This window comes from Arachis stenosperma, chromosome 7, assembly GCF_014773155.1.
Source record: "Arachis stenosperma cultivar V10309 chromosome 7, arast.V10309.gnm1.PFL2, whole genome shotgun sequence".
In the NCBI taxonomy this organism is placed as follows: domain Eukaryota; kingdom Viridiplantae; phylum Streptophyta; class Magnoliopsida; order Fabales; family Fabaceae; genus Arachis; species Arachis stenosperma.
In genome coordinates this window covers 85547460-85574217 of record NC_080383.1, presented here as the reverse complement: position 1 = coordinate 85574217, position 26758 = coordinate 85547460, and the positions used below count along the sequence as shown (strand labels likewise).

The 26758-nt window shown below is 34.1% G+C and overlaps 1 protein-coding gene across 1 annotated transcript; it reads right to left on the bottom strand.

The window, feature by feature from the left end:
* Nucleotides 1–19274: 19274 nt before the first annotated feature.
* Nucleotides 19275–22592, bottom strand: LOC130940665 (ribokinase-like). Its single transcript, XM_057868875.1, has 5 exons — nucleotides 21863–22592; nucleotides 21418–21603; nucleotides 20707–20902; nucleotides 20502–20614; nucleotides 19275–19710 (listed from the first exon to the last, which is right to left on the bottom strand). The coding sequence occupies exons 1-4, from the start codon at nucleotides 22514–22516 to the stop codon at nucleotides 20523–20525; spliced, it is 1128 nt and encodes a 375-aa protein (XP_057724858.1). The 5' UTR covers nucleotides 22517–22592; the 3' UTR covers nucleotides 19275–19710; nucleotides 20502–20522.
* Between the last annotated feature and the right edge of the window lie 4166 nt (nucleotides 22593–26758).

Below are 26758 nucleotides of genomic sequence, written 5' to 3'. Positions count from 1 at the left end.
TCATAAGAAATATACCAACTTTTTATAATTATGCATAATACACCTCTCCAATTCATTACCAAAAATATTAGCCTCCCAAGTTATGCAAATCAAAAATAAAATTGCTATATTAACTTGAAATAGATATCTAACACAGACAAGAAAAATGGAAAAAAAAAACGCTATTTGAGTTCACACAGCATTTCTTAATTAAAAGGCCTTAAGATTTTTTTTTTTTTTTAATAAAAAACATCACCGCATTTACCCATTATATTATATATCATAGCAAGTTACACTCTCCCTTTCATGAATCTTCCAATATTCTTGACATCTTGATATGGCCTTTGTCTATCATATTTTAATTGCATTCCTTGACAAAAACTATTGCCATATATTACATATATGTGTGATATTAAATCGTTTTGGTATCTCTCTCAAAGTTGGAGCAACCACCACCACCACCACCGTTGCCCCATCATGCATATAGGGTATAGGTCTCTGTTCTCCAATGGATGCATATAACTTTATAATAAAGTTGTGAATGTGATGTGATGGTTCAATGGACCACTTGATTTTGTTCTCATATTGTATGATTATAGATAATTGAATGCTTGGCTGTCCATATCCCCTAAGATCTTTGTCACAACTTATACAGCAATGGGTCATCAATTTCACAAACTTGGGGTAGTAGTCACTCTTTGGTGTATGTATTTTAATTTCTTTGAGAGTACGTACTATCCTCTCAATTGGTGTTGAATAGAGACTACTCACCTTTGAATGTAAGTAATCTTGCTCTTGTTAGGTGATATTTTTTGTTAGAAATAGAATTTGAGACTTTGCCAAAACAAAAATAGAATTTAATTTGACACTTTGGGCCCTCTTTGAAAGTGTATTATTCAACTATGACTGTATCACTATATATACAATTTTTTTTCAATTTATTTATAAAAGTAAATGAAATTTAAACTCATATTATAGTTTTGTTTAACTGTTCTTTTTGAACAAAGTCACAAGCATTAGAAACAAAAAATATTATTTGAATTTGATAATCCTTACTGTTACGGTTTTTGTCCCTTAATTCGACCCGATATGATGACTAGTCCAATAAGCACCCCTCTAAAAGCTTGTTGGTCCATGCAAAGAATCTTTGATTAACCAAGTTGGGTTGGTCTAGTAGTTAGCTTACTAGTCCGCTTAAGCAAGTGTTGGGGGTTCGAATTCCGTCTTGTGCATGCAGCAATCCATTGGCCAGCGACAAACCCTTAAATGAAGCTCAGTACCGTGGCGGATTAGTCCTTGACCTATCGGGTTGGAAGATACCGTGAAAAACAAAAAAAAAACCTTTGATTAATCTCTAGATCAATACTAATCTGAAATGATTCTCTGTTAATTCTCCGAAGATTCACATTCCAACACTATAAAAGTATAAATAAATAGCTCGATCGACACACGTCATGGTATAATATTAAATCTTTATCTGTTAGATTATTAACATATGAGTTTTTTTATCAATACTCCATCACTACCGATTCACTAGATCACAACCAATTAGAAGTTCATCGTCCTCTTCCTACAAACAAATCCAGCTTAGCTCTTCCCCCTTGCACGCCAATCTTCTTGCCCATTGATTTCGTTTTAAGCAATGTTGCGAGAATCGAATCTGTCGAGGAATCGATAAAATAATTGATTCAATAATTTAATTAGAATTTAACTAAAATTTAATTAAGATTCAACTAATTTAATTAAATATTAAATAAAATTATTAAAAATTTAAGATAATGATTTCATTTTAAAAAATAAAAAATTTTAATTAATTTTTAATTAACAACAATTATAAACATAAACTTACACAAATTTAATACTAACTAATAACAAAGTATTAATTATTAAAAAAATAATCTTGTACAAAATTTCTAATCACATTAACAAGCTAATAATTAATTACATGCAGTATCAGAAATCCAAAAAGATAAACTCAGAAATTAGAATTCATATAATTAGACAATTAAATCAAGGGTCACACTTGTATAAAGATTCACTTCATACAAATTTTATAAAGATATTTTTTTGTGATTAAAACTAATGACATGTGTTCTTTTTTCTTTTATTAGAGAGGGTTCAATATAAATACAAAAACTATAGTAACTCCGTTTAAAAATGGTTGAAGCAGTGAAAAATTGTTAAAATTTATTACACTTCTTTTTTCTTATGCAACGACCATAACTTTCTCGTTCGAATTATTAACTCAATTTTATTTTCTTTTTTCTTTTTTTAATGTAATATACTAATAGATTAAATAAATTATAATTATATGATAGTAAAATAATAAATATTTAACCATTTAAACAATAATAACACATTTTTTGATTTTTACTTTACGTCTTTATTCACAACTTTTTAAATGATAATTATAAAGAAATAATATTCATATGATATATAAAAAATAGTTAAATATTTATTTATAAGTATATATTAAAAAAATAATTATAACGTGTATTGTTAATTTGTTATAATCATTTTAACATTTTATTAGTTTGCTTTCTTTTTATTCTTACATGGAAATAATTAAACATGTTAAACAAAATTAAGATATTATTACATTTGTGTTTAATTTTTATTAATTAACGGAAATTATTCTAACATGATATATAACTTAGTCAAAGTATATGAATTATATTTTTTTTATTAAAATTATATTATATTCACTGATGAAAGATAGTTTTAATTTTACTCTAAATAATTTTTCAAATTTATATATCTAGCAATTAAATTCTTAATACAAGATTTCAAACAACTTAATAAAATTAGATAGTCCAATTTCCACAGTTTAATTTAAATACAATTTTCAGTCATATATCATTCGTTACGCGATGATGTCAAGTATGATTCATTTGTTATTAGCAGTGATGAAAATTTTTAGGTGCTGTTCTATTGTCGCCGTCAGCTTTTTGAGGTGAGGACTCCGAAACTGTTGGCGAAACTTGTTGATGTGGCATTAATAAACCACTATTTTATGATATATTTTGTGCTTAAATTAAATGATTTTATCAACTCTTCACCCACTTATTCATATGAATTTGCATGGTTTTACAATTCATTCTTTATGATATGACATATGAGAAAACATGTTTCCTATGCTTTAAAATTATTAAATTTAATTATCTTTTATTACCATTCGATGCCGTGATTTGTGTTTTAAGTACTTTCAGGTTTTATAGGGCATGAATGACTTAAAAAGGATGAAAAGAAAACATACAAAAATGGAAAGAAAGCACAAATTGGAGTTTTGGAGAAACTGCCTGCGACACGTCCGCATGGACGACGCAAACACGTGCTTTGCGTAAATTAGCATCGACGCGAGCGCATAGACGACGCGAACGCGTGGCTCGCGAAATACAACTAACGCGGACGCATGACTGACGCGACCGCGTGAAAGAGCAACACTCCAGATGACGCGACCATGTGACCCACACGAACGGGTGACGTGCGCGATCTGCAGAATTTGCAGAAGTCGGCTCCAGCGACTTCTGGGTCCTTTTTGGTCCAGATCCAAACCCAGAGAACACAGATTAAAGGAGTATAAATGGAGGAATCCATCAATTCAAAAAAGGGGAGAGACCAGAAAGAGGAGACAACATACATTCATTCATAAGTCACACTTTTCATAATTTAGATGTAGTTTTTAGAGAGAGATGTTCTCTCATCTCTCTTAGGATTTAGGATTAGGATTAGGATTTCTTTTAAGATTAGGGTTTCTACTTCTTCATTACAGATTCAATGTTCTTTTTATTGATTTTCTCTTTTATTTGTTTATGAACTTTTCATGTTAGGATTTTCTTAATTAATATAATTGGAGGTATTTCAGACTCATGATTGCTTTCTTCTATTTATTTTATAAATAATTTAGATTTTTCTCTTTTTGGCTTTGGTTGATTAATTGGTAACTCTTGAGTCGTCAAACTCATCGTGATTGATAATTGTTATCTTTACTGATTAATTTAGATTTCTATAACTCTAGTCTTTCCCTAAAAGTTGACTAGGACTTTAGGTATTAAATTGATTTGTCCACTTAACTTACCTTCATAGTTAGATGTTAACTTAGTAGTAGCAAAAATATAATTCTCATCACCATTGATAAGGATAACTAGGATAGGACTTCCAGTTTTCATACCTCGCCAAGAGTTTTATTAATTATTAATTTATTAATTCCTGAAATCTCTTTCTCCTATTCAAAACCCTTTCAAAACCCAAAATACTGATTTCCAAAACCAATAATAAATCATACTTCTCTGTAATTCCTTGAGAAGATGACCCGAGGTTTGAATACTTCGGTTTATAAATTTTATTGGGTTTGTTACTTGTGACAACCAAATGTTTGTAAGAAAGGGATTCTTGTCGGTCTAGAAGCTATACTTACAACGGGAATTTATTTGTGAAAATTCTAGATCGTGCGAGAGTTTCGTTCTTCAGGCATCTAGTTCTAGAAGTTTGAATAGGAATCCCCACTCCAAAGGAAATTCAGCCTGCTCTAGTGCCATGCCTGTTGGATCCTCGTCAGCAGTGCTGGTGATTGCTTTTGAGCCAGATTTAATAATTTCACCGTCCTTTGCAATTAATCTGAATCGTAGTTGTGATGCAGTAGTTGGTGAGGCTGGTTCCGATTTTCGGAGAGGTTATAGCACCTAATGGGGTTGAGAATGCATTGCATGATGATGATAATGATGATGTGGAGCCCACCACGATAGCTGATGATAGCGACGATGAGACACCACGGACGACTCCAGCTGTGGGTTGGAGAGCATCTAGTTCAGGTATTAATCAGTACCCCCGCACTTCTTAGCTCTGGACTTGGATGCCATGGCACCTCAGGGGGATCCCAGTGTACCTGTTGGCTTCGGGGCAAGAGACACGTAAAATGCAGGAGGTGTATCTGAATTTCAGGTCGGTCAGCAGTTTCAGGATAAAGAGGAAGTCGTGTTCAGCGTAAAGACCTATAGCATTCGCCGTGGTGTGGAGTACAAGGTATTGGAATCGGATCATCGAAAGTATTATAGCAAGTGCAGGGAGTTTGGGGGCGGGTGCACATGACTCATTCGGGTTAGCCTCCGCTAGCGCAAAGGTAGTTGGGAGGTAAAACGGTATAATAGTTCTCATACTTGTCTAGCCACATCGATCTCTAGTGACCACGGAAAGCTTGATTATGAGCTCGTTTTTATACACCTCAGTTAGGGTTGGAGGTGAGTCAAGCCAGCTCATGAGGTAGTTCAAACTCGACTCTGTTAATAGTTTGATAAGCTAAGCTCGTGAGCTAGTGAGCCAAGTTTGAGATTAGAATTGAGCTCATAAATTAAATGAGCCGAACTTGAGTTTGGATAAGCTCAACTCATTAGCTCATGAGCTGACTCGATTATATATATATATATATATATATATATATATATATATATATATATATATATATATATATATATATATTTATTTATTAATACACATATCCTATATGCATTTAATCTATATTTTTAATATTATATATATACACATGAAATAGTACTATATAACCATATATATTAATGATGTTAATTATTTAAAATTTAATATTTATTTTTTACATATAATTTTGATATAGGACATAAATAAAAAAATTATAATTTATTAATAGATAACAATATATAAAATTGATCTTTTTAAATATTTTTTAAAATATATAAGTTGTAATTTATTGATATAGAATTATAGATTATGTATTTATGTTTCTATTATTTGAGCCAGCTCGTGAGCTCGAGTCAGCTTGTGAGCTTTCGGTGAGCCGAGGTTGAGCTTAAGAAATAGGCTCGATTGTAAATGAGTCGAGCCGTGAGTCAAGCACAATTTTTGTGAGCCGAGCTTGAGCTTGGTCTAGCTCAACTGATCTCGGCTCACTTCCAGCCCTAACCTCAGTGCTCTGTAAATCAAATTAAGTTTCTTCGAATTATTCCTATAGTAACAAACAAAATAAATCGAAGCAACAACTTTCGATTTACCATAACGTACGTGCATGGATAAATTGAATTAAAATGATTCGATTTACGTTCATTTACAAATCGAATCCATTTGTTTCGACGTTCATATATAAATCGAATCCATTTATTTTGATTTAGTAGTAAAATGTCAAATCAAACCCAATTGATTCGATTTTTATTTAAGAACGTTTTACACCTGTTACGGTGGGTAACCGGAGATTAATGGGCTGGACTTGTAAGGTTGGCCCAATCGTTTGAAGAGGGAGGCCTTTTGTCTTGGTTCCCAGCTGGGGGCCTTCGTCCGACTTGTGTGTATGAAGGAATGGGGGGTGGTACCTACAAAGATACTCCGATGCCTAAGTAAGCAAGGGGTCTAAGCAAGTCTAGAGAGTATGGGAATTTAGAGATACCTGAGGGATGCCAGTGTACTTATAGTGGTGAACCCATAACCACCGTTGAAGTGGTTACACCTTTCAAGGAGAATAACCGTCTCTTTATCTTAGGGAGGTTGAGATTTGACTTCTAGAAGGAGGTTGAGAGATTTTAGGAGCAGTTACTTATTTGAATGAGTGTTATCTGCCAACTAATCTTCATCCCCGACTTCTTTGTGGCAGAACCTATGTCGAACCCGACCTCTTACGAGAAGGTCGGTTTGCAGGGGAAGGCCAATCTTGTGGATTGGGCCTTTACGTACTATTTGGATCTGGGCCTTGTCATTGGGGCAGGGTATGAACAACACCTAATTCGAATCTAATGAATTCGATTTACTACGTATTTTATTAAATCGAATTGACTCAATTCGATTTATATAGAAATCTGCTTTGAGACTTTGACGTTGCATTTTCTGGTTTAGGACGTTCAGATAATATTGAGTGCCATTTCGTTTATTAAAGTAATTTGTCCAATTTATTTAAAGCAAAATTATTTAAAAAATTAAGAATATTATTTTTGCATGCTGATTGCTTCTTAAAAATAAAATAAATTCAGCTAATATTAAATTAGTATAATTTTTGTCAATTATTCTTTTTAAGTTGTTCGAATAAATTTAATTAAAAACAATGTCTTAATTATTATTTTTAAAAAATTATTCTTAATTTATATCTAAAATTATTTTATTTTATATATATAGTATAAACGATGTTCTGTAATAATTTTTATTTAATACTATGCTAAAAAGAACTTTAACACAAGTAATCTTTTAATTCCCAAAAATTCCGTTTTTACTATTCTGTAACAAAAATAATAGTCTCTAACTATAATGTAATAATTACAAAATTTATTTTCTCTTTCTTACATTATTATAATATTATTACATCACTCAAGCCATGTGTTGTATAGTGTATGAACAAAAAAGTATATCTTTAAATCTGTATCATTTGTTGCTCTGTACCCTATAATTCACCTTAAATCAACAATCAACAAAATTAATAAGGTACTATCAATAATCAATAAGATTATTTCAGAAGAATTAATTCAAGGTTAGAACTTAGAAGATGCTCACAGCCTCATTGAGAAACTTGGCAGAGAAAGAGAAATTCGACAGCGAAAAATCATTCAATTCAATCATTATTCTGAAATTCAGTATTTCAGAATAAGGCAAAATTAACAAACTCATAAACAAAAATAAAAAATCTAACCGCTAGTATTATTAACAAAAGTATAAACAAGCAAAATTAAATTGAAGTAGTAGTGCTTACCGGAATCAAAGGAGGAAGGCAAGTGACAACAACAGAGGAAGAGAAGTGAGCTCGGACAGAAACGACAAAGAGCTCGAAGAGGGATGTTGACCTCGGATATATATATATATATATATATATATATATATATATAGAGAGAGAGAGAGAGAGAGAGAGAGAGAGAGAGAGAGAGAGAGAGAGAGAGAGAGAGAGAGAGAGAGAGAGAGAGAGAGAGAGAGAGAGAGAGAGAGAGAGAGAGAGAGAGAGAGAGAGAGAGAATGACTGAGCAACCTTGGCGACTGCAATGCCACGAGGGTTAATGCTTCCTTCGTGCGACGACGACAAAAAGAGGAACGATGAGAACCGAGAACAACTCGGCAATGAAAAGAGTGCGACGACAACCACGATATGTCCCTGCCGTCGGTGACAACACCCACTATTGGAGGAGAAGAGTTCGGCGATAAGGGATGGTGATGGTGGCTGGGTTTAGGGTTAGGTTTCTCGGAGAGAGTGAGAGAAAGAGGGTGGGGGCTGGGCTTCTTCACTCCTCCTTCTGAGTTTTGTTTTGTTGTTTTTTATATATAGCAAAATAACGTCATTTTCATTGTATACGCTGAACCGGAAAACCTTGAAAAACCCAGCTGATTCCGGCAGTTTACCGGTTAACCGTCGATTCGATCAATTTTTAAACCGATTTTTTGTAGGACAGTTTTATATCTCAACCGAACTGGCTAGGTGATCTGTTCCTAGGTAATCCGGTGGAACCGAACAATCTGTTTCGATTTTTAGAACATTGGTTTTAAGATATTCTGGGAGTCCCGAAATTTTAATCCTTATTAGAATGTGATTGAAGTCATACGCATCAAGACTAGTAGAATTCTTCCAACGCTGGAGAACCTTAGCAGATTGGTTTCCTTAACAAAGGAGATTGGAACATGTTATCCCTTAATTAGGGGTGGCAATGGACGGGTAGGGATGAATTTTTACTCTATCCGACTTTGATTCGTCCTACAATAATCCAAATAGGACCCATCCTATTCCTATTTGCAGGTAGTAAAAAATTGAATCCTAATCTGTCCTGTTCTTACTCATTTCTATAATTATTAAAATCTAACAAATAAAATTAAATTTCAAAATGTATATAACCATCATCACATACTGACATACATAACATAAATTAAACTAAAAATTTAAAAATAATACAATATTATTATTTATTTTACACACACTGTTGTTAAACTCGCGAGTTAACTCAAGTTTCATTATAAAATCGAGTTGACTCGGATATAAACTCGATCCTGAGTAAACTCAGTTGGACTCGGTCAAACTCGCAAGTCTAGGACCGAGTCAGCGAGTTTGTATTTTTGCCCAATTTTGTCCAAAAACAACATTGTTTTGACCTGGAAAGAAAAACCCACACACGTTTTTCCATTAGGACTACAATAACACTCTCAAAGCACTCACTCATTACTCAGACTCACCCCTCTACACCATTTCTCTCATCTCAAGTCCGACTCTTATTTTTACTTGCCGTCATGCTGCTGCCGTCCACCTGCATCTGCTACTCTTATTTGCTTTGTGCCATCATCTCCATGGATCTCTACCCCTGTTGCTCTCTACTTTGCCTTTCTTTGCGTCACTACTATTTGCAACACCGCCTTGTCGTTGCCGTTTGCAAGTTTACCTGCTTCTCTTCTGCTGTCGTTAAATCTGTCACTCTTTGACTTCTACAAGATGTCTTTGACTCTCTGTTGTCATAGCTATTTTGTGTTGTTGTTGCAATGGTTTTCCGTCGTTGCATTCAGCCATTCAAGTAATGTTATTGTTAAAAAAAATTGCTTTAAGCTTTTACAGATTAAGATTTAGTCGTTTAATTTTTTTTTTTTGCTTTAAGCTTTTCCATATTAGGTCACTAGGATTTATTTTAATTTTACAATTTATAGAATATTAGATTATTGGTTAATGGTTGTAGATGTAGACTATTAGTAATTTGGTTAATATTGAACTTGAAAAAAATAATTTTCTGATGAAGATGGTAAAGATGATACAGATGTCATAGAAGATGAAAATGTTGAAGGATTTTAATTTTAGTTTATTAGAATTTTTAATTGTGTGAGTTGAACTAAAGTACTTGTTATTGTGTGTGCTTAACTGATTGCATAAGCATAATTGTAAAGGATTTATGTATTCTAAAGTACTTGTTATAATTTATAATGTTTATTATTATATTTAATTTATTATATATTTTAAACTTCATATTGTTAATTTTTTAAATAGTTAGATCTGAATATATATATATATATATATATATATTAAAAAAATTTATAACAAATAAATTTATACGAGTTTACGATTAACTTGTGAGTCAAATCTAAATCAACTCTACGAATTTATTTAGACTCGCGAGTTTACCTAGATGTCAAGTTTGGTTCAAGAGATAAATTATCATTCTTTTCAAAGTTCAGTTTTTCTGCATTACTTCTATAATTCATCTTTTAGTATTCTCCCAATTGGAGCGGTTATTTCCTAAACACAATTCTATCCCGCTAATAACCCGCTTAACATTAAGTTGGATAATTACTCGTTCCAACCGAGTAGGAGTTGATTTGATATTCACAGGTAAAAATAATATTGTCATCCTAATCAACTTATTTAAAAAAGCTAATGATAATAACAAATTCACATCCAAATAATAATTGCTATCATTTTTTGTTAAATATTTTTGGGATATCCATTGTTTTTGTCACATTATAATTACAAAATTCAAATTGCACAAAGCCCAAGCTCGAACCCCCAATTTGATAAACCAATAATGAACGGAATCCCAAATTGGACCCTGAGCGAAGAACAAGAAACACATAAAATCAAACACAAAAGAAATTCCATCGTAACTCACGAAGGGAAAAAAAATCAAATGTCTTCACAATATCAAATATTGATTTGGAGCCGTAAAACATGCTGGGATGCTGGATTTCTTTTCAATAAATAAATTAAATATTTTATTTATTAAAATATGCACGTAAAATGATATTTATCAATTTACGTAAAATGCTATTGTCTTTGAGAATCGTCAACGATTACTGATGGAAATAGCTAAAGAAGCTTGCTGCATGACTGAGAAGAGACGCCTCTTACATGAAGCATGAAACTCTCATATGAACCTACTTTACCTTTACTTTTCTTCATTTTCCTATTGTTGTTTTACCTTTCTATTAGCATAGTCCAAAATACCTTTATGCTTGTAGTCCATTATGGACTAAACAGTTTTATCTAATGAAATTTATTGTCTTTAGGAAAAAACAAAATAAACGTGCAACACTGTCAAATTAAATATTTTATAAAAGAAAAGTGTACTTTGTGAGTGAACGAATCAGAAGGAGATTTTCTTTTCTTTATTGCCATAGTGGTTGCGTTAAAACTTTTCTTTATGTCTTGATGTCAGCAAATTAGGTTAGAAAATAAAATAATACTAACTACAAGGGATACTCCGAACTGCCAACAAACAACATACCAGTGGTTCTATAAACGTTGCGGTTTAGGGTATGGACATTTGATTTTACGGCGGTTTGTATGAATCGTTGGTACAACGGCCACCAATCAGGGTTATGATTTTGCGGCAGTCTATAACCGCCGCTACTTCAGTAGGTGAATTAAAAAAATAATTTGCGGTGGTTACAAAACCGCCACAAAATTATGTGCGTTTTAAAAAAATTTTGCGACGCAATTTCATACACGAGCTTAAAAAAAAGCTTACTAACTACAATAATTTATACCATTTGTCTTAACTATAACCTATCTTCTTTACATCATATTTATTAAACTCGAGATATTAACATAAAAACACACTAAATAAATAATATTAAACTTGTAGAGCATTTATTGGGTGCTTAGTTTTTTTCATGATCTGATATCACCTGAAAAATGAATTACATTGGAAAGTCATTAGAAGTTTCATATATATTCAATATATTTGGGCTAAGGATGTTATATAGACAATTGACTTAAATGTAACTTTTGGTCCATATAGATATATATCGTTTTAATTTTAGAGTAGTACTACAGGGGCTACTAAGTTAAAAGGTAGTAAATATTATTACGTAATTTTTAATTTCTTCCAATCAAAATATTTTCCTTGCCTTTAGGTAGAAATATATAAGGAAAAAAGCAACAACAACACCGATAATTATTTCAGTTGTCGTCAGTCAAAATGCAAACTGCATACAAATTCAAAAATTTAGTTATTTTATAGAAATTTTTGGTTTTTGAGACCAAGTGACAACCATTTGCAAGAAGAATCAAGAAAGCCATTCATGAAATTTTATTTTCGAAAAATAATATACCATATGTTCTTCAAGATATGACTTTAGGTTCATGCCAAATATACCTGAAATCATGAAAAATAATCAATTTGATGCATTTGATATTCATGTAGCATCCCTAAGTTCTTATTTAATCTGCATATTTATTTTTGATATTTCATTTAACATTAAAATTGAGCAGTTGAAAATCCTAAATATTAACAGTCCTTGTCCTTGATAGGTAGAACAATAAGACAAGAATTTTGTTGTTATCATGGTAATAATTTATGAAGCAAGTAATGAAATGCTTAAAGGTCAAATATAAGTTCATATATTTTAGCCTAACTTCTGAATTTTAAAACCTTGTTGTCAGACTATCTACCTTTGGCCACTCAGAAAACCTTGATCTTGACCATTGTTCTTGCTCAAATTTTGACAAATACTCCCATACTTGTTTGTTGATCCGTTTCACATTAGCCATTGCATCGTTGAACTCTTGATCAGTAGTTGCTTTCGCACATTGCCAAAATGCTTTCTTAAGTTCTTTATCCTTCCATCTCTTGTTCAGGTTTCTCCACATATGCATACAACAAAATTTGTGCTTGACACTCGGCATCACATCCTGTAATGCTGGTATCAATCCCTGCATCATAGATTAGATTCAAGAACAAGAATATATTCATGCAATAATATAAAGAATCGAAACCCACAAAAACAAGTTAATAGTGCAGAGTCACCTTTTGCTGATCAGACATAAAAAACCCATTCATTCTCATTGTAGTTCCTTATGTCAGTATGTAATTCCTCAAGAAAGAATCTCCAATTTTCCTAGTCTCTGCATCCACAACCCCATAAGCAATTGGGAACAGTTGGTTGTTTGCATCTTGACCAACGACTGTTAGTAATTGTCCTCTAAAGTTAACTTTCAGAAATGTCCCATCCAATGTGATAAAGGGTCTACACCCTACTTTAAATCCATTCTTGCAAGTAGCCAAACAAATATACAGGTTCCTAAACTTTGGCAACCCATCCGGCTGTGGAGTAGTCCCCATGTTTGCTCTTGACCCAAGATTTGCCTTCATTATTTTATACAAATAGTCTCCCAGCCTTAGGTATTGGTCCTTCTATGTGCCTTAAATAACATCTTTTGTCTTTTCCGTAGCCCTATACATCATCCTCTAATTAACCGAAATGTCATACTCCACCTTAAACCACTCTTGTGCCTCTCTCTGTAACATGCTGGGATGGATTCTGAGCTTCGACACCAGCTCTTCAGCAACCCAAGAACATGTGACTGACTTACTCTTGTTGCTTCTCGGACACGTATGTTCATCTTCAAACATCTTAATCTGAAATGAGGCTGGATAAGTGATCCTGGCACCGTAACACAACCAAGGGCAATCGGGGTCATAGCATATCACCCTGCACCTCTTCTTCTCGTTCCTAAGATAGAATATCTGTTTTCCAATTTGTATATTGTACTTTTGCACTACTGCCTTAAAGTGGTCCATGATCTTGAATTTCATGTTCAACTCCAAAGTAATTTTTTCATACGGTGTGTTGGGATTATTTTGAGGAAATACTATAATACCCAAGTTTTTAAAATTGAATTTTATTATATTTTAAGTTATTATTATTATTATTATTATTATTATTATTATTATTATTATTATTAGATATGAGCCTATTATGTGTATATATATACATATAACCTATGTCACCTAATTACAATCATCATTTTTTATCATATGAATCATCATCACCAACGGACATATTAAGGGAATAAAAGAAAGAAATAGAAATATGACTTATTAGCATATATGCATATATAACTATGACACATGTTTCATTTTATTTATTAGCCATGACACCTAATAATATTAAACATCACATTATAACTTATGACCATTTTCCTTTAATCATTCATTCCTTTCCCACCGAAAATGAAAAAAATAAAAGAAAGAAAATGGAGACGTGGCTTAGGTGCATGAATAAATATGTATATAAGTTTGACACCTAATGATATTTAATACCACAACATTTTTCATTCAACCTTTAAGCACCCTCATTTCCTTTTATTCATCAACATGAACTAAAGAAAAAAAAAGAGGGAGAATGCCGTGTGCGAGAAGAACGAGAAACCATGGCACCAAAAATCTTTCGAGTTCAATTTCTTGTGATCCGTAATTCCAATAAAAAATTTAATTCGGTAAAAGTATTTTTATCTTCCTCCTCTACACGTTGGCGTTATTTTTGTTCGATGGAGGCTGACGGTGACGTAGCTTCCCTTTCTCTTGAGTTCGGCCAACTGGAGTTCTAGGAGACACAAATAATTTCTGACGCTTTCCTTTTCAGCAGCTCGGTCAAAAGTTTCTCCAGAACTTTTGTGGATTTTGATTCCATACGGAGGTAGGTGATTTATTTTTAAAGATAAACGTTTTTAATTTAGAATGCCTACAAAATTAATTGAATAATTGCAAATATATCTATATATATATATATATATATATATATATATATATATATATATATATATACTAATAATAGTAATGTTATTGAGTATGGATTATTGCTGTGAATGTGACTGTTTTCTGATTATTAAGAATTTCGCTGATTTGAGAATTGTTGAGAAAAAAGTCGGTGAATTGTTGAGGAGTAGGGAACCCGTAAGGGTGGTTTAGACCGAATTTTAGAGAAAATGCCGCCGAAATTTTATAAAATCTGAGGTTTTATTTGAAAAGTTATTTTAAAAGATTTGGTTTTGGAAAATTAAATTATTTAAAATATATTTAGTTAAGAAAAGATTTACTCTATTTTAAAGTTTGATTTATTAAGGAAAATATAATGTTTTAAACCCAATCTTTTAAGGAGAGATTTTGTTTTAAGTAAAGATTTGAGCTCGGTTTATTAAGAAAAGGAATATCTGCCACAAGAGAGCAGAGAACAAGGATTTAAAGAATATATTAATTAATGAAGTGTCTGCCACAGGAGAGCAGATGTGACATTGTTTGGGCCTTAGTGCCAAATATAAAGTGGGGACGCCCACACACTGAGAACTGTTTTCCAGATGTACGCTTATTGATTTGGAAAGTCACACTGATGCGGCCTAGCCGTACGACTTATAAGCACACTGATGCATCTGGAAAGCCATATCTGGGACTTGTGCCCGGGTAATATCGGGAGCGGGTAGGCAACCGACACATGAGCTCATGGCCTGCGTTAGGGATAGACATGCATCATGTTGTTTGCACATTCGCATTTGATTGCGCTTGCTTGTCTTATTACTTTGTGATTGTATTGTTTGTCTTGTTGTGACTTGCTTGTATATTGAATTGAATCTCTTGCTTGCACTATTTGTTTGTGAGTGTATTAAAGTGATTACGAGTTGACATTTGACTGAGGATTAACTATGTGGCTGAGAGACAGAAAATGTGACTAGTTTTATATTTAAAATTTGTTTTGAGTTTAGAAATTTAAAGGAAAGTAATTATTTATCTAGAGTAGAAATAAAAGTTTTTCCAAAGGGTTAACAAAATAGTTTTACTAAGTAAGTTAATTATTTGCATTAAATTCATTACTTTTACGGCATTCCCATTCCCTACTGAGAACGTGTGGTTTGTTCTCACCCCAAAATCTTCCACCCTTTCAGTGACACAGGTTCGAAGATTCAGTTAGAAGATGCAGACAACTAGTAGATTTACTTGTGATTCCTGTTATTTTTATAGAGTTCCCTCGCCCTTATTGCTTTAAGTTTTATTTTATCCAGAGAGATAGGTATTGTATTTGAGTTTTATATTGAATTCATTTGTATAGCATTTATTATTATTAATAATTGTGTGATTTGAATTACTACAAATACTTTTCTGGTATTTTCTTATAAACTGAAATGCGATATCGACCTAAAGGCTCAATATTAAATAGTAAATAAGGAGAACAGGTTAGTAACTCCTTACTTTTGGTACGATCATGACGTGCTAAAGGTTAGGGTGTTACAAATACAGGTTCCTCTTCATCATTAGATCCAGGAGGACTGCATAGTTTTTCAGACTCGTACTGATACATCTCAGATCCACTGTCTCCATCTTCTCTATTCGAGTTAGGCACCTTTACCATTGGTGCTTCATCATCCTTTCCAGGTACAATTCGTTGTCCAGACGGTTGAGGCCTTGGATGATTTCTTCTTATCTTTGTCTCCTCAGTTGTTTGTGTAACATTATCTATTACAAATACAGCTAAGATAGGTAACCAACGAATCCAAGTTATGCAATGATACATGTTTCACAGCAATGATACAATGTTTATTAAGATATGCTTTAAGTAAATGGTAACAAAAGGTTTAGCTGTTGTGATTTCTGTATTAACTTTCTTTGCCATCAAGTCATCCACAATTGGATGGCCAAAATCAGCACCTTCGTTAGGATCATAGCTTCTTCAGCATTACTCTCATGTGTGGCTTCGTTTACTGTCTCAGCTTGTCCAGCATCACCCTGAGCTTGTCCATTTTCACTAGCTCTTCTATCTTAGGGTAAACCACTTGGTGGTGGTCTTGGATGCCTCTTTCTAACCTTTTTCACACCTTTCTCTGGAGCTGATGCCACTTTCGTGTCTTCATCCCTATTCACTTCATGCACTTCTTCATTCATTAAGCCACCCACACTTTTACCCAATTCATTAACCTCAATAGTGGTTTCATTCACAATTTCATTCACAACACCACTCACACCTTTATTCAACTCATTAACCTCAACAGTGGCCTGAGTCACTACTTCATTCTGTTTCGTCTCACCAACCACCTTATTAGTCACTTTATCTTCGTGCACATCATCAACAGGTGGATTGATCTCATACACACTATCACTACCACCATCAGACACCACATCGTCGTCAACAATTTCAGGGTTGGCATCAATAGGGTGATCAAAATAAAGATGGACAGTGTTGTCATTATTCATAGCACACTCACACTCACACATTCTCATCACTTCAGCATCCGTCCTAAGTACTCTTAGATCCTTGGCTAAATCTAAACCAAGTTCTACTCAATATACTTCATTAAATACAGGGTAACCCAAGTCTACAAATAAGTCTTCAACAAAAAATAAATTGTATGTCTCCACATTCACCTTATGTATCTCAATTACTAAATCCCCATCGCATATCACATTACCGTCTCCACCCCTTTTTAAGGAACCCATGTGATGATACACAAATATAACTAGACGATTCATCTAAAAAATAGTAGAGGAAAGATACAATGAATAAACAAGAAGTTATAAGCACAGAACATAAACAACAAAAATGATGCACTACTAAAACCATTGAATGAAGCAACACCTACCTCTTCGTAGGGTCGTTCACAGCAAAGAATGGAGTCGCGATGCTGCCACTTGCAATCCCTTACACTTGAAGCTCCAGATTCGACAATGTCTCCCACATCGTTTTGTTCTTCTTCTCGCCATGCTTCCACAGCAACGTCTCTCACTTTCTACGTGACCTTTTAGTTTTACTCATAGTGAAACAATGGGAGAAACACTTAGTCATAATAAGTCAATAACTAGCTAATTATGGCTTAGGGCAAACAATTTAATTTAGGGCAAAATGAATATGAATTAGGAATTTTTCACCTAGGATGATGATTTATGTAATTCAAAATTTCAGCTAAAATTAAACTTACTTTGTGAGCAAAAACCAGTTGCCAGCTCAACATCGTTCTCACGGGAGCTGTGGTCCGGCGAGCACGAGAACATGCTTGTCAATTTTTAAAATCATTCAGATACCATTTTGTCAATAACAATAGTGAGATACCATTTTGTCAGCGCCAGAATCTTTCGGGTACCGATTTGATATTTACCTCAATGAAAAAATATACAGATTAAATTCTTTCAAGTTTTAGATAATTAATGTTAAAATTAATTATTAGTAAAAAATAAATTCTTTTACAAGAAAATAAAAACTAAAAATTTATTATTTAATTTTTTTATTTACGGAGATTCTGACCTTCTTAGTCCTACGACTTTTTTATAAAAGTAATTTAATTTTATAAATTTTTTGTGCCATAATTTATAATGTCAAGATAAAATCGACGTAATTTTAAAAAATTATATTCTCGTAATGTTATAAAATCGACTTAATTTTAAACAATTTATATTCTCGTAATGTTATTACAGAAAAAAATACTTGTTTGACTTAATTTAACATTTGTTTCTTTTTTTTTTTGGTAAAATGGATTGGACAACCCTCAATCCTAAGTATCTAACATTTTTTTTCTCTTAAAAGTTTAGAATTCAAAGATTGACAAAAACAACAGAAGTTTTATGTTATTAGTCATTATAAAACTATAAGTTAATATTTTATGTTTAAAATACATAAGACTTTAGACTAATGCATAATATTGTATTATTTGTATTGATTTAAACATTTGGTGTTATTAGACAATATTAGTATTGATTGTAGTTATGCTTTAATTTTAGGAAAGGGTTGATTTTTGTTATATTTTTCTAAGTGAATTTTACCATGTCAAATAATGGTTGGAGTTTTAGAAATTTGGATATTTTCACATGCTAACTTATAAGAAGGTAATGTTAACGGTTCGGTTTTCACCCGATATAATCGTGGCCCGAAAGTGTGTAGGTTTCATCGGGTCTAGAGTCAAATTTGAGTCTAACAAAAGAATATCCCAATTACTAACTGAAAGAAAGAGAAAGACCCAATCCAGATCATAATGAAAAATTTTCGTGTTTTTCTTCGGAAGGGTAAAAACTAAGACGAAAAAAAAAATCGACCCTTCAAATATTACAAATTGTATGAAAAAAAAGATTATAGAAGTAAGGAGCTTTAAAAAAAATATAAATATATGGTATCTATTTATGTATATTGAATTGCAAATGTTGGGTCTGAGTCACATTAAATCCGATTTCACCCGTCCAATGAACACCATAGTGTCTATTCTCGTTCAAAATAAAAGTATACAGAAAAGAAAGCATGAGTGAGTGACAAATTATACGGGTTTCACTACTTTTTGTTTAAATAAAATATGATTTTACCAACAAGTATACTTATTTTCTGTTTCTTATCTATTATTATTCTGTATGTGAATATTGATCACTCAATAATAAACACAACTCACATAAACTTTGGATATTGGTCTTTCAATTTGTTAAAGATAGTATTATCCTTTGTGTAGATAGACAGGAATCGGGTAGGAGTTTGTTCCCCTTTTAAATGATTATAAACCCCAAAATTATTGAAAGTCATTTATCCATTGTTTGATCATCATTCATCAAAGACTTCATTCATTGCATCATAAACGGAATCTTTTAATGAAGCAAAGTGAAATCTACTTCATTACCAACCTTTTCATTCCATCATATATTATTAATCCAAACAATCGAAACTCATTAAATTTTGCTGAATTCAGTTCTATTCCTCTGAGTACCACCAGTCCAAATATAGCCTAAGGAAAATCCTAGAGAGCCAACAAGCTAATATTTTGGCCAGAAAACTCATCACATTAGCCAGGAGATCTTTTTCCTTTTGTCTTCTTTCCCCCTTAAAATTAAACAAGCTAATTTATTAAAATTACAACCCCATGAACCAAACTTTTTCTTTAACCTCAGAAGTGATTATTCAGCCTAAGTGGGTAGCTTAACCTTATTTTAATGGCATAAACTTGGCGAAAAATTCTGCTTTCCTTGTGTCCTCTTTCAGGGATCTTTCTTTCCCTTTGTCATGCGTGGTGACTCTGGTAATGAATCTAACCTGTGGCAGATCAAAGGTTGCAAAGAATATGTGTCAATTGATATCAGTTTTGTGTCTCAACGTCATCAATGTTGACTGTAATTTGTTTAAGTTGATTAAAAATGACATGAAAGAAAAATAACAAGATTCTCCAATGCAAGCACTGGTACCACACCTCTAATGCGAGAGCACATGCATGGAAAGGAAGGGTATGAAGAGTAACCCTCCCTTTCCTCGTCGCTTTCAAAATCATAACTCACAAACACCCTTAAAGGAATGCTAGGGGCCAGCGGAATTTGTGATGTGTAGCCATCATCAATATTTTTAATGGTGTGAGATGACATCTAATGGTATAGGATTATTCATTTTTCTTTTGATGGTTAAGTGTTGGCCAGATTTCAATAAAAGTGCTGGCCCCCTAGACTTTTTCATAATTAATCATAATCACAGCCTTAGAGAACAAGTTTTGAACATTAAACTACAGAACTTTTTCAATAAATGGAATGATCACCAAAGGTGTATTTGAAAATTCTCAAACAGAGTGATTATTGCTTCTTAAGATTTCAAGACATTGGAAGGATATTTGGGAGGATCCAATGTTGGGAATTTATCATTTCTCATTTAAATAATAATTAACCAAGAATCATGAACACTGACAATTTAAGATCCAAACACCAGGAACTTCCTATGTAAGTCGAAAACTTGACATTATGTCGTTTACTAAATGAATTCAGAAGAGGATTTTTGAATTTTTCGGACTAATAAATAAGAAGTACAAAGAAGGGTGACTGGGTGAGTATGAAAATCATCACCTTTTGTTTTATGCAAGATTCTCAATGATAGTTAAGAAGTTCCAGAACAGATTTCCTATCAGGCATGCTGGGAATGGCCCCCTTCACTTGAACACAAAGAGAAGCCGCGGCAGCTATTGCACAAAATTGGCACATAAGAGTTAGGCACATCTTCCATAATGGAAAATTGTAGAAAGAAAAGGGAAATGCATACGGTAAAGCATACCGGCAAATTTGAGGCATTCCTTTTTGGATTTGCCCTCAACTAATGCAACAGCAAAAGCAGCTGTAAAAGTATCACCAGCCCCAGTCGTATCGAGAACCTTCTTAGCAAATATGGCAGGTTGCTGAATCGGTTCTTCTCCTTCAATAAAAAGTGCTGATCCTTTCTCCCCGAGTTTCACAAGGACTTGCTTAACTCCCTAACAATAGAGAAACATAAAGAACACTAATGGCATACAAACTAGAATCACACAGACATAAATAACGCCATTGCAACCACAGTGTCATTCATCTATCAATCAGCATTTTGCAATCAACAAAGACACATGAAGAGAAATTGAGACAACTCGGAATCCAAAAAACAATCAAGCTATTGAGAGGACAAGTGCAATTAAATAGCTTTAACAGTTATTGAACAACTTCTATTTATTTATTTATTTATGTAAGTCATGAAAATTATGAGGGTGGGTAATGAAAACCATAAAATTAAACAGTTGCTGTGTGGCACCCAATTAAGGGATAAAATATATATAATGGCGTATCTTAGTTAACCAACATCGCATATAACATCAATGCACAGAGTGATCAGATTTTCAAATTGATACTGAAACAATATACTCCTCTCAAGAGATCCATAGGCAATGAATATGGTATACAAGAAAGGTAATACAAAAAAAGCATTTGATGATAACCCCAAATGTAATATAGAACTCACCCATTTATGGCATTTAGCTGCAGCCTGTGCAATATCTTCAAAGCTTTCAGTTGGCATTCCTGTAAGGCGACCAAGTTCAGTTTCATTAGGGCTCAGAATATCAACACAGTTCAGTAATTCTTGTGGAATTGGAGAATCCATGCCCCCAGCGTCAAAAATTACTGGGACACCAGCACTCCTTGCAGCCTGTATTTATAACATCATAATACATAATGCGATAATCACAAAACAAATAATTTTTAATCAAAATCTCTCACTAGAAACTTGATTAAGGAAAGAAAATGAGAAAGGGGAAATTTTGATGAAATTTGACGAAAAAGTAGGCACAACGAGGCCAATGTTGTAAAAGAATGCCAATCATATCTCTTTCAATCACTTTTAGCTTCTGAAGCAGTACGGAAGAAACACAAAATGCAATTGGCTTGGAAAGAGAAGAAAACCCAACCTTTGCGACCTGAATGTTGACAGCATCAGGGATCTCCCTCTGGAGCAAGACAATGCCAGCGTTCCTAACAACATCAAGATCATGCTGAGGAAGAATCTCAGGCCAGCAGCTCATATTCGCACCACCAACAACAATTATGGAGTTCTGCCCATCAGACTGCAGCATCACAACAGCATGCCCAGTTGGGGTCCCACCACTAATCGTCGTCACGTGATCAAGACACACTCCACCACTCCTCAGCGCCTCGGTCACAAGCTTCCCATACGAGTCCTGCCCGACCTGCCCCACGAAGTACGTCGGGTAAGACAGCTTCCCTCCGCAAGCTGCCTGGTTTGCGCCCTTCCCGCCCGCCAGGGTCTGCCCAGTCTTAGCTGGCACTGTTTCGCCTTCCTTTGGGAGCCTGTCGATCTCCACGTAGATGTCGGCATTGGCGGAACCGACCACCACGAGCGGCGGTTGTGGGTGGATTTTGGATGGGTTTGTCGAAGACAGACATAGGATTGGGGCCTTGGTTTTTTTCTTCTTGTTGTTATGCTTTGATTGGAATGGGAGGAATTGAACTTGGTTGGGGTTGGTGGAAGTGGTGGGAAAGCTTTGTAATTGAATTGTGTTGGTGGTTTGTGTTGGTGGTGGTGAAAGGCGTATTCCCTTCATTGGAGTTGGTTTCTCTAGTTTTTCTGTATTCTCTCTTGCGCACACATGCGACAAAGTCAATGGTTACCAAGATAGATGTGGCTATTTCCTATGCGAAAGTGACTTTGTTGGACCACCTTTTATCTAGGATTAGGATCCACTTGGAATTAGTTTAGCTAAAATGGGAATTAATTAAGCCAATGGTCGTTGTAAATACCAATTTTTTAAAATATTTTTCTTTTGTTTTATTTGTATTGTAAATGTTACAAAATTTATTTAATAATATCTTTATTTTTAACTTCTTTAGAAGGATTGATTATTTTTACGACTATATACACAATAAATTAACTATTAAATTAGCGACAGGTATAAAATATATATTAAAATATAAATACATATCAAAATAAATTATACACATAATAATTATTTTTTGTGTGCAGACAACTTTTTTTATATTTTTAATATTAGATTTTAATGTTATTAGAAATAAGAGAGTAATATGAAAGAGTATATTATTTAGATTGTGAAAAAGTATAATGTACAAGGGGTATATATAGGTGCTAGAAGAATCAGAGTAATAAAAGTATACAATCCTATAAATAATATACAAATATACTATATAAATATAAATGATACTAATTGATCTAATATTGATTCTAATGTATTCTCTAACATCCCCCCTCAAACTCAAGTGGGGGCTAATGATACCATCTTAAGTTTAGATACTAGAGTCCGAAAACAAATCAGATGATGAGCCTTCTTCGTAACAATGATAAGAAGAACAACATCAATAAGGATGCATTACAGAACAAAGTGACAATCAATCTCAATGTGTTTGGTGCATTCATAAAACACATCATTATGGGCAATTTGAATAGCAATGCGGTTGTCACAAAAAATATCAGTGGGAAACGACTACGGTGCATCCAAATCTTCGAGAATCCAACGAATCGAGACAACCTCAGCAGTGGTGTCAGCAAGAGCATGGTATTCAGCTTCTGTGCTTGATCAAGCAGTGAATGTTTGCTTCTTAGCTCGCCAGAAAATGAAAGAGTTGCCAAGAAACAAACAATAACAAGTAGTAGAACGACAATCAGTTGGATCACCAGCCCAATCAGTATCTGAGTACACTTGAAGGGATAAAGATGAATAGGCATAAAAATAAATGCCATGAAATAGGGTGCCTTTGATGTAGCGAAGAACTGCCGCATAGTGAGTAGAACGAGGAGCTGACAAGAACTGGCTAAGAACATGAGCCGGATAGACAATGTTCGGTCGAGTGACAGTTAAGTAGACTAGTCCTCCAACTAACCGCCAATAAAGAGTAGGATCATCCAAAATAGTGCCATTCATAGGAGTAAAACGAACATCAGTCTCAAGAGGAGTAGACTCAGTGCGACTATCTATAATACCGGCTCGAGCAAGAAAATTTGAAGCATACTTAGTTTCAGAGAGATAGATACCATCATATGTCGATATGACCTCGAGACCAAGAAAATAACTGAGAGAACCAATATCTTTTATCTCAAAAATACGGTGAAGGGAGGCATTGAGATCAGAGATACCATCAACACCATCTCCAGTAATGATCATGTCATCAACATACAAAAGCAGAAGAACAATTCTACGTTCACTTTTACGAATAAAGAGAGCATTCTCATGAGGGCTACAAGTGAAAACCGAGATTGCATATAGTGGTGCTGAACTTGTCAAACCATTTGCGATGAGATTGCTTAAGACCATAAAGTGCCTTGCGAAGGAGACAAACTTTGCTAGAAGGACAGGGATAACCCGGAGGGAGTTTTATATAAATCTTCTTTTTCAAATCTCTATTAAGAAATGCATTCTTCATGTCCATCTGACTGAGAGACCATTTTTTTATCGCAGCAATGGCAAGAAGAGCTCGAACAGATGTGAGACGAGCAACAGGAGCAAAAGTCTTTTCATAGTCAATACTATTGCATACAACCTTGAGCGACCAATTGTGCCATATAACGGTCAATAGAACCATTAGAGCGAATCTTGATCTTGTATACCCATCTACTTTTCACAACTTCCTTATTAGAAGGAGGATCAACTAAATCCTAAGTGTGTGCTTTTTCAAGTGCCTATATTTCTTCCTGCATTGCTTGTTGCCAATTTGAATTTGTGGAGACTTCTCTGAATGACTTAGGTTCATGTTGATAAAGAATAGTAGAAAAATAATGATAATCAAGAAGATGAGGAGGTGAATTTCTTACCCTAGAAGAACGAGTGGAAGGAGGAGGCATGACAGTAGGAGCAGGATCGTCATTTGGTCTAGAATCATCGGGAGATGGAGAAGGCAGAAGAACAGGAGGCTGTAGAGGTTGACTCAAGATAGAACCTGTAGAATTATCACTAGGAAAAAGATCAATAATGGGGTTAGTGAAAAAAGGTGATTGAGTATGAAGAATGGACTCAAAGGTGCAGAACCAAGAAAATATGTGATGCTCCCAAAAGAAAACATGACAAGATATACGAATACGTTTAGAGAGAGGATCCTAACAACGATAACCCTTGTGTTCAGTGCCATAACCAAGGAAACAACACATACAAGCCTGAGGTTCAAGTTTACTATGTTCATGAGGCTGAAAAAGAACAAAACAAATACAATCAAAAACTCGAAGAAAACTGTAATCTGGAGAGGTATGATAAAGACGCTCAAAGGGAGTAATGTTACCAAGAATAGAAGAAGGAAGTCGATTGATAACATGAACAGCAGTAAGAATAGCTTCACACCAAGTACGCTCAGGACACGAAGAAGAAAAAAATATTGCATGAACAGAGTCAAGAATGTGACAGTGTTTGCGTTCAGCTCGTCCATTTTGTTGAGACGTACCAGGACAAGAAAACTCAGACAAAGTACCCTGTTTCGCAAGAAAGGTTAAAAGTTTGGAATCACGGTATTCCATAGCATTATCACATCGAAAAATCTTAATGCCCTTGGAAAACTGAGTTTTAATCATAGTGGAAAAGTTAATATAAATCTGAGGTAACTCATGGCGATTAGTCATCAAATAAACCCAAGTAAAGCGTGAATAATCATCAATAAAAATGACAAAGTATTGAGCGCCTCCCATAGAAGCGGTGGGAGCGGGGCCTCAAACATCAGAGTGGATAAGATAAAAAAGAGAACAAGCAGGAGAGGAATTATTGTGAAAAGATAAAGCAGGTTGTTTCACAGTTTGACAAAAAATGCAATCAAAAGACTCATTAGGAACCTGACCCAAAACACCTTGAAACACAAGAGGATGCAATTTTCCTAAGGAGCTGTGGGCAAGACCTTGATGCCATAAGTGAAGGGTAGATGGAGAAGAAACAGCACAGAGATTTGGCACGGGAGGAATATGAAAATTCTCGAGTTCAAACAACCTTCCAACCATACGTCCAGCCCCGATGATTTGTCCCGTTCGGCGATCCTGTACACGATAACTAGACATGAAAAAAGTGACATCAAGACCTAGATCAACAAGTTGACCAACGGAAATAAGATTAAAGTTCAATTTGGGAATATAATAAGTATCAGGGAGATTAAGAGTTGACTAGAAAATTGAACCCTTATGTGTTGCATGCACGAGGGAACCATTAGCAGTATTGACAAAAGGTGCATTTGTAGTGGTAGACAGAGACGAGAAAAGATTACGCAACAGAGACATGTGATTAAAGCTACCCGAGTCAAAATACCATTTAGAACTACCTGGAGGAGTCGAAAAAGCAGCAGGAGTATTACCAGAAAGGAAGAGAAGATGTTGAAGAAGAGACGCAATATCAGATAGAGACACAGGAGATGGGTTGAGAGGATCAGAGGTGGTAGATTCAGTAGTGACAGCAACAGCAGAAGCAAGCACAATATTGGAGAAGTTGGAACGATAATGATACTTGAGTTGATCAGGATATGGTGGGTGAGCAGGATAGGAAGTAATCAAATGTCCCGAGAGGTTGCAACAATGGCAGAACAGCTATGAACAATGGTAGCTAATGTGACCTTTTTGGTGGCATGTCCGACATTCAATAGAAGGACAGTCGGAGAAGAGGTGTTCGGAATGGTTATAGTTTCGACAGAATTTATCCTTTCTGTCTGTGGCAGCAACAACATCTGACTTTTCGATAATAGTAGACACAAAGATCAAAGAGAGGAGAGAAAACTGCAATTTTAGAGTAGAAAATGAGAAAACGGAGTGCAGAATCGAAAAGAGCTCACCAAAAAATCTTAGAGAATGTCCCACTGTTTGCCACGTCAAT